The sequence below is a fragment of the Chelonia mydas genome, chromosome 3, assembly GCF_015237465.2.
Source record: "Chelonia mydas isolate rCheMyd1 chromosome 3, rCheMyd1.pri.v2, whole genome shotgun sequence".
In the NCBI taxonomy this organism is placed as follows: domain Eukaryota; kingdom Metazoa; phylum Chordata; order Testudines; family Cheloniidae; genus Chelonia; species Chelonia mydas.
In genome coordinates, this window is record NC_057851.1 from 194,336,980 (window position 1) to 194,350,043 (window position 13,064).

Here is a 13,064-nt window from a genome sequence, read left to right on the forward strand (position 1 = left end):
ATAAAACTTTAATAAGAAAATGGAAATAGAAAATAACCCAAAAAACTGAGGCTAAAGAAATGCCAAGGTAATTTTGCATGACTCAAAATCTTTATTACATTTTGTTCTATTAAAATGATTTTTGCAAAGAAAACAACCCCATTATGAAGAACAGAGTATTAATGAAAGTTTCTCTGCAAGTTCATATAGAATATTCCCAAACTAAATTAAAATGGGAGTCAGCCAACATTTAAACCAGCAATATCATCCCCTGTGTACCTGTCATTGCTGCCTTTGAATATGAAAAACAAATTTTCCAGGTTTCCATTGCCTGTCCCTACAATACATAGTACTAGAGTCACTGAAGATTAGTCACTAAAATGAATCATTTCAAACTATTAATTTAAAGCAAATAATTTTGTAATTTTCATAATATTCAGTGCTTTATTATGGGTAGAAGTGGGCTGATAGGGAACAGAAATGAAAATGTAATGGGACTCTAAGATTTCGGGGAACCCCTGGCTACTCACTAGGAAAAGCACAACTAAAGCAAAAAAGCACAAAACAGTGTGCATCATTCCTGCCAGTAACAAGGTTTTACCTGTTATTAACTTAATCTAATTCATACAAAGTCAAAACTACTCACACACATATTTTCTCAAAACATGTGTTTCAAAATACAGCAAGAATTGCCATTTAAAAAATACACATGCTTACATGGCAAAGAGCCATTGCAAATATCAACTTTTATTTTGCTTTGTAGATTCCCACATTTATAAATGAAGCCCTGCTCTTACACAACCAATTGTTGTTGCCTGTAAGAGGAATGCTGGTAGGCACCTACCCACAGAAAAAACTGTCACGACAAAGCTCTGAAATCACCATTTACCAGAAAAAACAGAATAAAAAAAAAATCGAATCAAGCTCTGAAATCACCACTTATCTCTGAAAGGCAGGGGGAAAAAATCCACGACTGAGTAAACCAACCTGGTGGAATGTCAGCATTGTCAGTTAACAACTCATATTCTGAAGCCGCAGGTCAGGCGAAGGCAAGGCATACGAAACGGAGAAGCATCAGTGAAATGGAAATCAGTTGTCTTAACGTGTACACTGCGATAAAAAAAAAACCCTGGCACCAAGTCTCAGAGCCCAAGTCAGCTGACTTGGGCTCGGGCTACGGGTCTAAAAATTGCAGTGTAGACATTTGGGCTCGGGCTGGAGCTCGGACTCTTAGACCCTTCACCTCCCCATGCCGCAGCTCTTTTATCACCGTATAGACTGAAGACCCTCAGCAGCAAGATATCGGACTTCCAAACCTATCTAGGCTCCAGAAAGTTACTTTTGGGGGCTTCAATTCCTTAGTACAGGCTTCTTCTGTCAAGAAACACGGCTTCTTCTCAATGAACTTACCGCTTATACAAGATGCCAGACTACCAGCAATGCAAACTTAGATCTTCTCCTTTAGCTGTATAGTGCATACAATATGGGCAGCACAATGTAAGTTTCCCAAAGTTCAGAGGCAGGAGGAAATGGTAGCAGAGATACCTTTAGAGGCAAGAATGATCTGCAGGTCTCTGTCACTCTTTCTGTGCCACTGCTGAAAACGGTTTGATCTCATCTACACAAGCAGCTAAACTATTTGCAATCCCAGATCAGGAAGGTCAGGGACGGTCTCTTATTTGATGTAATGGAGCCAAAAGCTCTGGCAGCAGTAGAGAAATGTGGGGTGCTAACCCACAGCACATCTATACAACAACTTGTGCCCGCACACAGAAGTTCCCCCAGTGCGGCACCACCATTTGAATCAGACTGGTTTCAAAGTTAACCACCATGTGCTTCTCCTCTTTGCCAGTCTCCACCAGTGCAATGCCAGTGTGGATGCAGATAGCTTCCATAACAGTTCCAAATATGCAAATACTCCTCCCTTTGCCTGGCTAGGTTATCAGCCCGCATTCCACTGCGGGGGTCTGCTCTTAGCCAGAAACCATTTACGCATTCAGCAATCCTCGCACCAACCATGGCGCCTAGTTGCATGCTGTTTGCACAGTAAATAACTTCTTCTACTCTTTGCAAATTAATCTGATTCTATCACCAGCATGTCTCAGAGGAAGCCATTTTACGAGCACATTGCCAGCTCGCCCAAGGCAGATGTGCAGGCTCTGATATCTGTATGGGGATAGAAGGGTTCCAGGACCAGCTGAATTCAGTCACATGCAAAACTCCAGTGTATGACCAGGTGGCAAAGAGACGAGCTGACAGTGGTGCAATGACAGGCAGTATCCAGGTCCAAGAGAGAGTAAAGGGGGCTAGAATTCCTGTGTGTAAGGGCCCAGGACAACAGCAATCAGTCCAGCTCAGAAAATTTGCCCCTTTTAGGATGAACCGGAACAAACCCTCAAGACTCACCCCTCTTCCCTGCCAGAGGCACCATGAATTGCACTAGTGAGAGACAGGGAGGATGTGGCAGAGAAAACCAGTGGGATGAGGAGCCGGACTCAGAGATGCCAGACATATCGCCAGCTTCCCTGGATCTGCAGACAGAAGCTGAGCTCAGTTGGAGGTGGAGAAAGCAGGAGAGGAGTGACCCCTCTGTAGCAAGAATGCCGGGTTTTTATTGTAAAATGCATTGGCGGGGCTGATTTTGCAGCTGTGGGAAGAGCTTCCTGGGTTCTAATAGCCACCAGCATGAGTCGGAAAGTGTCCACCTCTGCCCCAGCTCTTCCACCTTACCACCACAAAAAGCAACTGCCAAGGCTCCTCACTAGCCTGCCCTCTTTGGATCCCTATTATTCTTCAGCATCACATTCCCCTCCCCACCAAAACAGTACCCATAATTTTCAACTTCAGGGCGGAAGCGCACCAGTCAACAGGGCTGACCACACCGTATGAACAGACTCAAAATGGCAGACATGCTTGGGGGGTGGACAGGGGCAAAGGTTTCCAAGGGTTACACAGCACCTGCAACGTGCACACATATGGGAGATCTTTCCTGCAAGAAATTACATACTGAGCACTAAGGCCAAAGTATTTACATTAGCTTGCATCTATCAGCTCATATGCCAAGCTGCAGCACCTAATTTGCAGGCTGCTCTGATATACCTGCTATCAAATTTCATCCTTTCTGTCCTGTCATTTAACGCATGAAAAACATTCCTAGGCATACTTTCCTAGCCAAGTGATGCACAAGTAACACAGGTCATGAAATAGGCTGAAATAATTACACTGACTGTTTCTTGCTGCTCTCAGACAGTTCTCTACATCCATCAGAGAGGCCAATTAATCTTAGCCCTCAGCACCAATCCTCTAGAGTTCTATCTGAAATAAAAGCTCCCATCCAGCACTCCTCCTACTGCCTTGCAATCAACTTTTGGGGCAACATACATTTCCCTCCACCATCAGAGAGGATCACACAGCCTCTCCTTTCATGGATCTGATCCCCCGCTATCCTTTGTGCAAAAACAGCCCTACTGCAAGTTTCTGTCTTTTCCCCCCTACTCTCTCAAAACATCTTTTCTTTCCTGGATGGGACCCTCCACCGAGGTGTTTTTAAGGGTCCCGTTTTAGTGATTACCTCATGGTTCCTCTTCCTTCCTCCCATTATGGCATTAATTTTTACATGTATTGTGACTAAATTGTAATATGTCCTCACCATCTCTGGTCTAAGAGAAAAAATGACTCGCAAGACGGCACTGGAATTCTAAACTGGAACAAAAATTGTTACTTTTATTGTACTTCATGTATTTCAAGGGATGGACAGGCTATTGCTATGGTCAGAAACTCTTTCATTTCTTGTTTTTCACTTTGGTGGCCACTGCAGCATACAGATGTCCTAAAGTAGACAGGGGGCAGGTGTATGGGATCCAGAGCATGGAAAATCTTACCGAACTAAGCAAAAGAAGAGGAGGGAAGACCTGTTCCTGGACATATATTCAGAGTCACTCTTCATATCTCTGCACATGTGCAAATTCAAGATGGAAAAGAAGAGGTTTGAGAGACAGAGCATATTCAAGCAGGCAAAAGGATCTCACACAGGACTATCTCCAGAAAGAGAAATAGGAATGGAAAACCAACAAGGAGCTTTTTAGTGAATGCCTAAGGGAAAATGCCACCCGGATTCTCTTCATTCATCCCAGTCTCTCCTGCCCAGAATTCCTTCATTGGACGGCCCCTTATTCTCCTTCTTCACAATCATTCCAGTGTTTACACGACTGTGGAAAAGAGAACTGGAACACAAATGAGAGGCTTTATATATATATATATATATATATATATGTAAAGGAATCCCCTGCTTCACCAATGATTTGTATACATTTTGGTGAGGAAACACTTGGAGGAAGGAACTGATGCGGAATGAGTATTTAAGAGCAGACTGTTTGATATTCAAATTGTGCATAGGCTTCCTTTTCCAGAAATGTATTTAGTAAACACACATACACAAAAGAGAGGTCAGGCTGACAGCAGAGCTTATGCAAGTTAATGACGAATACAAAGCAGTTGGTCCAGCAAAAGATACTACTTCACCCACCTTGTCTCGCTAATACATACACTAAAAAGAGAGAGAGAGCGCGCGCATGGGTGTGTGCATATAAATATATTTTGATATACACATGCATGTGTGTATACTCAGACACATACATATGCATAAAAATAACAAGAGTATAATCCCACCACCAAATGGTCAGAAAAAAGTATTTCTGCTGGTCTATCAATACACCAACTAACGGGAACTATGCAGGTTACTCAGCTTCTACAAGGGTCATCAGTCTGCACAGGGAGCAGATTTCCTTCCCATGGTCTGGTGCTGCAAACACTGAGGGTTAGCTCACCACAGAGGTATTAAAAAGATTCCAGTCCCAAACACAGACCCAAACACTATCCTCATATACTGCACAAAAAGGCTTCTTCAACGGTTGGAGCTGGGCGCAGGACTATTGCAGCAAAAATTCCATCAGGCACTGATTTCAGTCTTGGGCTCTCTACGAGAAGACCGAAGGGCAGATCACCCTCCATCTTGCCTCAGGTGCCTAGCAACTGTTTTTCTAAAGCTGCAGAAGACACTGTTCTTGCTGGGCAAAGCGTGAGACCTGGCCCCCATTTTGAGAAAACACAAAAAAGAAATGGCACCAAACTATCCTAGTTTAGGGTTTGGTACTGCCACTCACCCCTCTAGTAGCACTACACCTTCCATATAAAATAGATTAGGAAGTATTACACCCACTTTTGCCAATGGGTGTCATGGAATCTCTTGTGTGTCTCCCTTTTTGGGTTATTAAAAAACACCGTGCTTTGCGTAAGGTCTCTTTTTTTGGAAGGGGTAAGAGGAAAGGGGAGCAGTTGATGCTGTGTATGCTGTTCTGGTTATGGAGTCAAAGATTTATCAGAAAGAAAGGCTTCCCAGCATTTCCCAAAGAAAGTCAAATTCTGGATTCCTCTCATCTCCTCAAAGTTCTCTGATAGACAGATGCCCTCAACTGAAATTATTTCATCCCCATTCTCATGCACGCGTCACTCTGGGCTTTGCAATCGGCATTGGTCCCAAAGGAACACAGCTGTCTCTGTGGCTTGCCGATGGTCAAGGGGTCTCTGACATAGCTAGGACACGATCCATCAGTTGTTCTAAGATTAGGATCAAAGACCTAGAATGGCAGTGGATAAAGGACTGGAAGCCAGTGCAGGGACAGAAGCACTGGCTTGATGTGCTCACGGCAGCATAAGCCATGAAGAAGACAGACAGCCACATCTTGTGCCAGCTGAAACCTGTGCTTATCCACAAGGAAGGGGTGGTGTTTCCTAGCAAGCTGGACGTGAAGATGACACTTTTGGTTTTTGATGCTACCTGCTCATCCAAGTTCAGTAATGAGTCAAAGAGGACCCAAGACTTTCCACCACTTTGAATGACGGCTGGAAGCCTTCAAAAGAAAGAAAGGGTCAGAGGACTGGCTAGCTCTTCTTAGGGTTAACCCCCGCCAACCAGCATGACTCAGATCTTGCCTAGATTGAATTTGAGCCAGCTGCTCTTCGTCCAGGAGCTGATCTTTTGTAAGTATTGTGACATCTTATTAGTGCCAGTGGTTGCAATAGTGGAGAAAGAGATATGCAGCCAGCTGTCATCAACAGACAGTTGGCAGCAGAGCCCATAACTTCTCACTCTCGCTCCAAGTGGTCACAGTGGTACAATCCACCCTTTAAGCTGAGGGTGGAATTGAGCCTTTACTATTGATTAGCCCAATCAGAAATGTTGTTTTGTGCAATTTTTGATAATGGTTACTACTGACAATCAACCAGTTTGAAGCATCCTGTAATTGGATGACTTAGGAAATTTGATTTCCACCACATTTTCCAACAATTCCCAGAATACTGTAGGACAGATGCTTAAAAATATGGAGGAAGCCAAAGTCTTCCTAAAACAAATGAGGTATTGTTTCTCTTAGACAGACACTCATTCGTAAAATGGTTGGCTTCATCTTTAGCACAGCATCCACTTCAGTTTCAACAACAAAACATTTAAACTAAAATGATCAGAATTAGTTATTCTGCAAATGACGACCAAGAATGGAATATAATTCATACGGTAAAACCACAAATGAAAATGAATCATAAAGCTACAAGACTACAAAAAACGTCAAGCTAACGTAAAGGAAATATTGAAACAAAGTGAATAATCATGAGAATAATGGAAATTATACCGACAAGAGTTTGAAATATAGGGTATTTAAATCTGATTTTAAAATAAAGTCATCACTTCCTACAAAAGCAGTACCAAATATTTAAGGTACATTAAACCAGAAACTGTTCTAATATTTTTGTTATGAGTAAGTACAATGCAAATGGATTTGACAGACTCATAGTAGAGCACGACATTACTGGAACAAATGGCCAAAGTCAGCAACAGAAGTCAGCAGTGCACATCAGGTCAAAAGAACTGGTCATTTATTTAAAAAAGATGGAAGCAGAAGGGTACAGCTAGCGACTGGATTTTGGGTGGTATATAACAATGAGATACACAGCAAATAGGTTCGTCTTTCCTGCATTTGTAAGGGAAGCCGATATGGAATTTCTCTCTTTACCCTTTCTTCTGTCTTTATCTCTTTTCCCTCTAGGTGCTTTCCTCTCTGTTCACAAAAAAAAAAAAAAAAAAAGCAAAATATAGCTTACAGAATACATTATGCATTTTATTTTTAAATTCACTGCACAAAAAATTCTGTTTTAGAACAAAGCTCTTGTGTGTGGGCGTACACGTAGAAAATAAAAGGCATTGTTACTCCACCAGATATGAATCCATACCCAGTGATCAAATCAGACCTTAAAATTCTGTTTTGACAGCTACTTGAAGAGTTATATTTTCACCAGAGGTTTGACTTTTAGATGAATACTAGGTGTTTAGTCATCAAAAGAAGACTCAAACCTGATATTTGCAGGCAGAGTGAAATTAGCAGTTGTTAAAAAGTTTCCATGTCTGAAATGCATACTATTTTATATTCCCTGATCATTTTGTTCCTTCCTAGAATTAGATGGCCATACCTAAAATCTCACTGTAGATGGCAATTAATCTTACCCATGACATACTATTTTGGAATTTATTTTAATTACATTATTAAATTATCACTAACAGAAAGGAATGAGTCTGTTTCCAATTAATATTTATAAACTGCCTCTGTATGATACAAAAATGCGCAGTCCTATGTAATAGCAACCCTTCTGTTGTATAAGGGCCTAGGTAGGTACCTGTGACCTGGAAGAAAACTGTGAATACAATAAATGTTATACTTTTAGAAGTTAATTTACAGAAAACCTCTTCAAATAAATAATATTCCTTGTCTCGGGAAAACACTTAATACACTACTCAAATAAGCTTTACATAATATGATTTTCTATGCGTAATGACACCATTCATTCTATTCTTTTGTATAATTAGGGTCTGTTTTATTTTTCTGTATAATTGACAATAACTCAGATTATTCATCATAAAGTCCTATAATTTTACACTTTCAAAGGGAAGTTCAGAGAGTAGTAAGCAACATTATACTATTAAGCAAACATACTGCACACATTATTTACAAAAACAAAGGAAAGTCATCTACACTGTAAATCATTTAGCATATCCTCTGCCGATTGTTTTAAAGTTGTACCCCCCACCCACCCCCACCACACACATCTCTGCATGCAGCATAAACCTACCTCTGAGAGAAAGATTTTTTTTTCCAGGTATTTTCCAGAATTACTCTCTTTGGAAAAATATTACTTGAGATCTCCATTAGTCTCTCCTGTTCTTACTGTATACCAGCATAGCATCATTTTTAGAAGAACCATATTTGTATTTTATTTTCAGAGATAAAATGATGACTAAGGTTGGATAACAATAACTGACAAAGATAAACAGGATTAAGTAACAGGTGTCTGACTGTACATAATTCAAAAGTAAAATACATACAGTATTGCTGGCAAAATGGCAACCGTAGTCAACATCTTGGTTTAAAAGTTATATTATAAAAATATTATGTTGATACATTTATGTAAATTAGACTTGACATGTTTTACACACACAGAGCTAATGCATGCATACACACACATATTCACACAGGTATTCTATTTAATAATAGTCCTGCTCTCTCTCTCTCTCTGTATTAAAGAGCATAAAAAAAAAAAAAACCCTTCAGAGGTAGGATCCCATTGTTCAAAACAAAGTTACTCTCAGCTAAAAGAGACACATTGGTCACACACCACACTGCATTGACACAATCCGGATACCCCTGAAAAAACTACAGTGATCGGCTCAGCTGGCAATAAGGATGAGGAGAAGAAGAATTTAATTTAGAACAAAAATCTGGTCTTGTGTGCAGCAAGTGGAAGGATCGGTTCGAGCTGCGAGTTTGGGCTTGCAAAGATGCACTAATCCTGCCTACTTTGCACGGCCAGCCAGAACCCCAAGGTTATGGCCCGTGGGAAAGGACCAGAACTCATGTCAGGATCACTGAAGCAAGGGCTTTCTCCACCGCAACAAGCCTGGAAGAGCAAAATAGAAATAAACAATCGTGCCCCCCCCCCCGCCCCTTCTCCAATCACACGCATTCACTCGGAGCCTAGACACAGCGGTGGAGGGGCACCTTGCGAGGCGGGGACAAGGCGAACGCTCCCGTCGCTGCGACGGGCCGCCGCATCGGTGCACTGGGGGCGGGGGGGGGCCAGGCACCCCACGCATCCCCCCGTACCGCGGGGCAAAGCGCCGGGAGCCGACTTCCCCCTACCTGTCCCCTTGGCTTCCCGCTGCCGCTCCGGAGCTCCCGGGCTGCTCACCAGGAAACGCATCTACCGCTTGCGCCGCATCCTCCGCCCCCCACGCCGCCTTTGCCCGTGCACGGAGCTCCCCGAGCAAGCCCCGCTCCCCGCAGAAACCCCCCATCGCCTTACATCAGCTGCCGCCGGGAGGGTTCCGGAGGAGGAGGAGGAGGAGGAGGGCAGCAGCCCCGGCCAGCCCGCCCCCTGTGCACAGGATGTGCTGGGGCTGAGCCGAGAAGGGGGCGGGCGGGTGGCTTCCGCGCCCCGTGGCTCCTTATTTCGCACCCACTCCCCCCCCCGTCCCGTCCCCCCCCACCCGCTGCTCCAGGCAGGCGCGAGACACCAGGTCCCGGGAGCGGGCGCGCGCGAGGCTGGAGCGCGGCACTGGCCTGGCGGCGGCGGCGGCTCGTCCCTCCCCGGGGGCTGGGGCCTCCCCGCCCCGCGCCGCGCCGCCTGCACACGGCCGGCGGGCCCGGGTCAGTCCCCGCAGAGCGCTCCGCCGAGCCGGGCTCTCTCCCGGGAGGACGCAGACCTGGCCTGGCCGAGCCGGCGCATGACGAGCGCAGGGGCAGCGGGAGCCCCGGGAGGCGTGGGGGCTGCGTGTGTGTGTGTGTGTGCGCGTGGGCGAAGCGTGAGAGCCGGGGCGTGCGAGCAGGTGTGCCCGGGCTGCATGGCGACGACGCGCGGGAGCCGGGTCCTCTCAGGCGGCTGGAGCGCCCCTCACGGCATGTGCCCGCGTGAGGGCACGAGCCCAGTGGCGTGTGGCCTGTCGGTGTGTGTGCATGTGGACAGCCAGGATCCGTGCATGTGGACAACACCGTGTGTTGACCGAGCATTCATGCGTGGTTACACGTGAACAGGACATGAGTGTGTGTGGCTATTTTCCTGGGCGAGAGAGGCTTGGAAGGATTAGATTTGTATCTGTAAACACTGGTTTTCCCTGTATGTACTCACGCTGATGAAAAATATTTGCATTGATCATCCAAATGTACTGAGCAGCAAAGTAAGGAAAGGCGGCTTGAGGCGTTATGCCAGTTTGATTAAAGGATATTTGCTCTGTGTATTTTGACATGGGACGCTGACAGCTTTAAGCTGTAGGGTTTTTTTAATCTCAGCATTGTAATTAAATAATTGTGGTGTGATGGCTTATCGTCTGAAAACCCTCCCCATAATTTCCCACAACTGAACATTTAAATGGATAAATAAAAAATGCGTAAAATATATTTTGTAATTGTGAACATTAAAGTTATTAAACATTGAAAAAATAACTATAAACACTGATATGTCAAAATTATAAAATAACAACAATCGAATGGTATCAGGTCTTTTTATTTTGATAAATGGCTGTGCATATGTAAATATTATGTGTGTATCCATGTGCATGTGTAAACTATAGAGGTGGTTTTGTCTGGTATGTATGAGAGAGGACTTTGACTCAGTAGTTTGCTAGTTTCAGGTGTTTGAGGTTACATGTCTTTTATTTTGTCTGCCACCCAAATAAATGTAAACTCTATAATCATAGCCCATTGATTTTTGCCTTTTAGGTAGACTGTTGTTACATAATGGATCTTTGAATTCAGCCAACTGAAATTCAGCATACAGTATTTGAGTTCAGACAGTGCTGTTAAAAGATATAATAGTTTCTATTTAAAAAAAAGTACAGCTACAAAGGAAAAAGAAGCATTTGATTCACTGTTTGCTTTCAATTTGGCAGGATCCAGAAGAACCCAAATAGCTTTCCCAACCCACTGTATATTACCACCTATACTACAGAAAATGGTATTTATTAATGCCTGAATTCAAATTGAGAATGAGGAAGAGATTTGAGATGACATTTTCATAACATTCACAAGCTCTGCTATAAAGACTAAAAGCTTAATCACTCTGTTCTGACACTGTCGTAAAGTGGGCCATGAAGTTTGTGATACTGCCCAACTGTGATTTTTTTTTTTATTGTGCGCTAAGTTACAATACTATTTTCAATGAACTGCAGCACAGTTTGCTCTTCCACTCTTGGGCCTGTCCTAAGCACAGACTGGCAATAGTGTGGAATTCTTTCTGTATCTTATTTAGCTACCTGTAGTATTTATAGTGCTATTATCTGACTGCAAACTACAGTGATTAAGATTTGCATAGAGTTGCCCATATTGGTCTCCACAATATATCCTTTGGGTCCACAAAAAGGCAACCCACCATATCCCATAGCATTTATGTCACAAAGTATTGTGGGATTGGTTGCACAGTGAAACAAGGGAAGGTGAGGATTGTTGGCACTGTGGGCAACAGATAGAAAGGAATGGTGAAGAGTGGTGGATTTAAGGCTGGCGAGGCAGTGAATGATGCAGATTGAGGAGCTGATTTGGGGAACTGTGAAAGGCTGGTGCTGGGTTTGAGCTGATGCTGGTTACTGGGAGTGTCTTTCTACTCTCCTGAGCAGCCCTCAGCTCAGGGCAATGCTGCTTCCAGAGGCTAAAAGGAGCCAATACCACTGCCTCTACAATCTCTACTTCATCTCTACTGCTGAGCAATATTTGGGGGGCTGAGGAGGGAAGTGTTGACCTGAATTTATGTGCTAGTTTATTATGGCTCACCACTGATCTGATCAGAAGATATTTAGATTCTTGTCCCAATTCTGGCTACAGAGTTAGAGAACTCTCGGGTTGTGTGGCAAGGACACTTACACTGAGGACAATACCAAATGGATAAGATAGTTATTAATATAAATGAAAGAACAATAAATGCTATTAAACACAGAGTCACAGAGAAGTAATACAATTCTATGACCACTGATGGTAACATCTCTATTCTAAAAGATTACTTAAACTAGCATACTCACACCCTTCCCTAAAGACCTGGTAGTAGAAGACAGAGGACCAGCCTCGCCTCTGGCATGCCCACGGAATTGATGGTTCAGGCTTTCCAAATTGGTAGGGATTCAGTTCGAGTGTTGAGTAGCTAGACTGTATTGCAAAGCTGAGCTGATAGCTTGATAGACGATAGGAAAAAGCAACCTCCCTGCATGGTTGTTTGCCCTTTTATAGGGTCCAGACACTGCCTTAATCCAGGCCCAACCTACCATGCCCAAATCTTGTTTCCTCACCGAAATAAATCTTCATGTACACTTACTCTATAGGTTAACATATTATGACGTATATTTATACGTATTAATATCGATTATCTCATCCCCAAAACCGTTACCCTTGGCCTTACTTAAGACTTCCATGTTCTGCGGTGTACCCTGCGGTTACCAGTGTGTTCCAGACCAATGATAAACATATTCAGTTCTTTGTTCGGTTCCCCTATTCAGTTCCCCAAAGTCAAGAGAGGTAACTAGTAGGTCATTTATCTATGCCAAAGGTTACAAACACACTGAATTCCTCTAGCTAATCCTACAGGATACAGGCCTGTAGGTTACTTGCATTACAGCCAACCATTATGGATAACCATGAATAACTATTATGAATAGCATATACTAGAATTCAACATAAACAAAACTCAAGAAAAGAAGATGACTTGATAATACTAGGATAGGATAGCAAAATAATATGAATCAAACCAATGAAGAAAACACAATATAGCAAGCTAGCAAACTAGCCTTATGGGCTACAGAAGAAAGAACTTGAATGTGATTGCGTTGGGGAGGGGCAGGAAGTATTGGACCAGGGGAAGCAGCAGGAACAAGAAAAAAGGAGAAAATTGTACCTTCTCTACCCTCTTTGACTCCCATCAAGTCTTAGGAACAAGTGGGTGCTCCCTTTTCTTTCTGCAGTTAGGTACTCTCCACTGGATGCTCCCTTGTGACCCACTTC

General features: G+C 43.4%; 1 protein-coding gene and 1 long non-coding RNA gene across 13 annotated transcripts in view; both read right to left on the reverse strand.

The window, feature by feature from the left end:
* PLCB4 (phospholipase C beta 4) overlaps positions 1–9,966 on the reverse strand; it is a 323,966-nt gene extending 314,000 nt beyond the window's left edge. For 2 of the 12 annotated variants that reach the window (XM_043544055.1, XM_043544053.1), the window contains exon 1: positions 9,788–9,960. In XM_043544055.1, the coding sequence (XP_043399990.1) occupies positions 9,788–9,927 (140 nt within the window). In that variant the 5' untranslated portion in view covers positions 9,928–9,960. Of the gene's footprint in view, positions 1–966; positions 1,061–9,224; positions 9,323–9,387; positions 9,680–9,787 lie in introns of those variants that run through there. The other 10 variants (XM_007064146.4, XM_043544058.1, XM_043544061.1 and 7 more) reach the window with 9 other exon arrangements.
* On the reverse strand, positions 6,893–9,011 carry LOC122465257. Its single transcript, XR_006289961.1, has 2 exons — positions 8,158–9,011; positions 6,893–7,091 (listed from the first exon to the last, which is right to left on the reverse strand). It is a non-coding gene; the product is annotated as an uncharacterized LOC122465257 (long non-coding RNA).
* Positions 9,967–13,064: the final 3,098 nt, after the last annotated feature.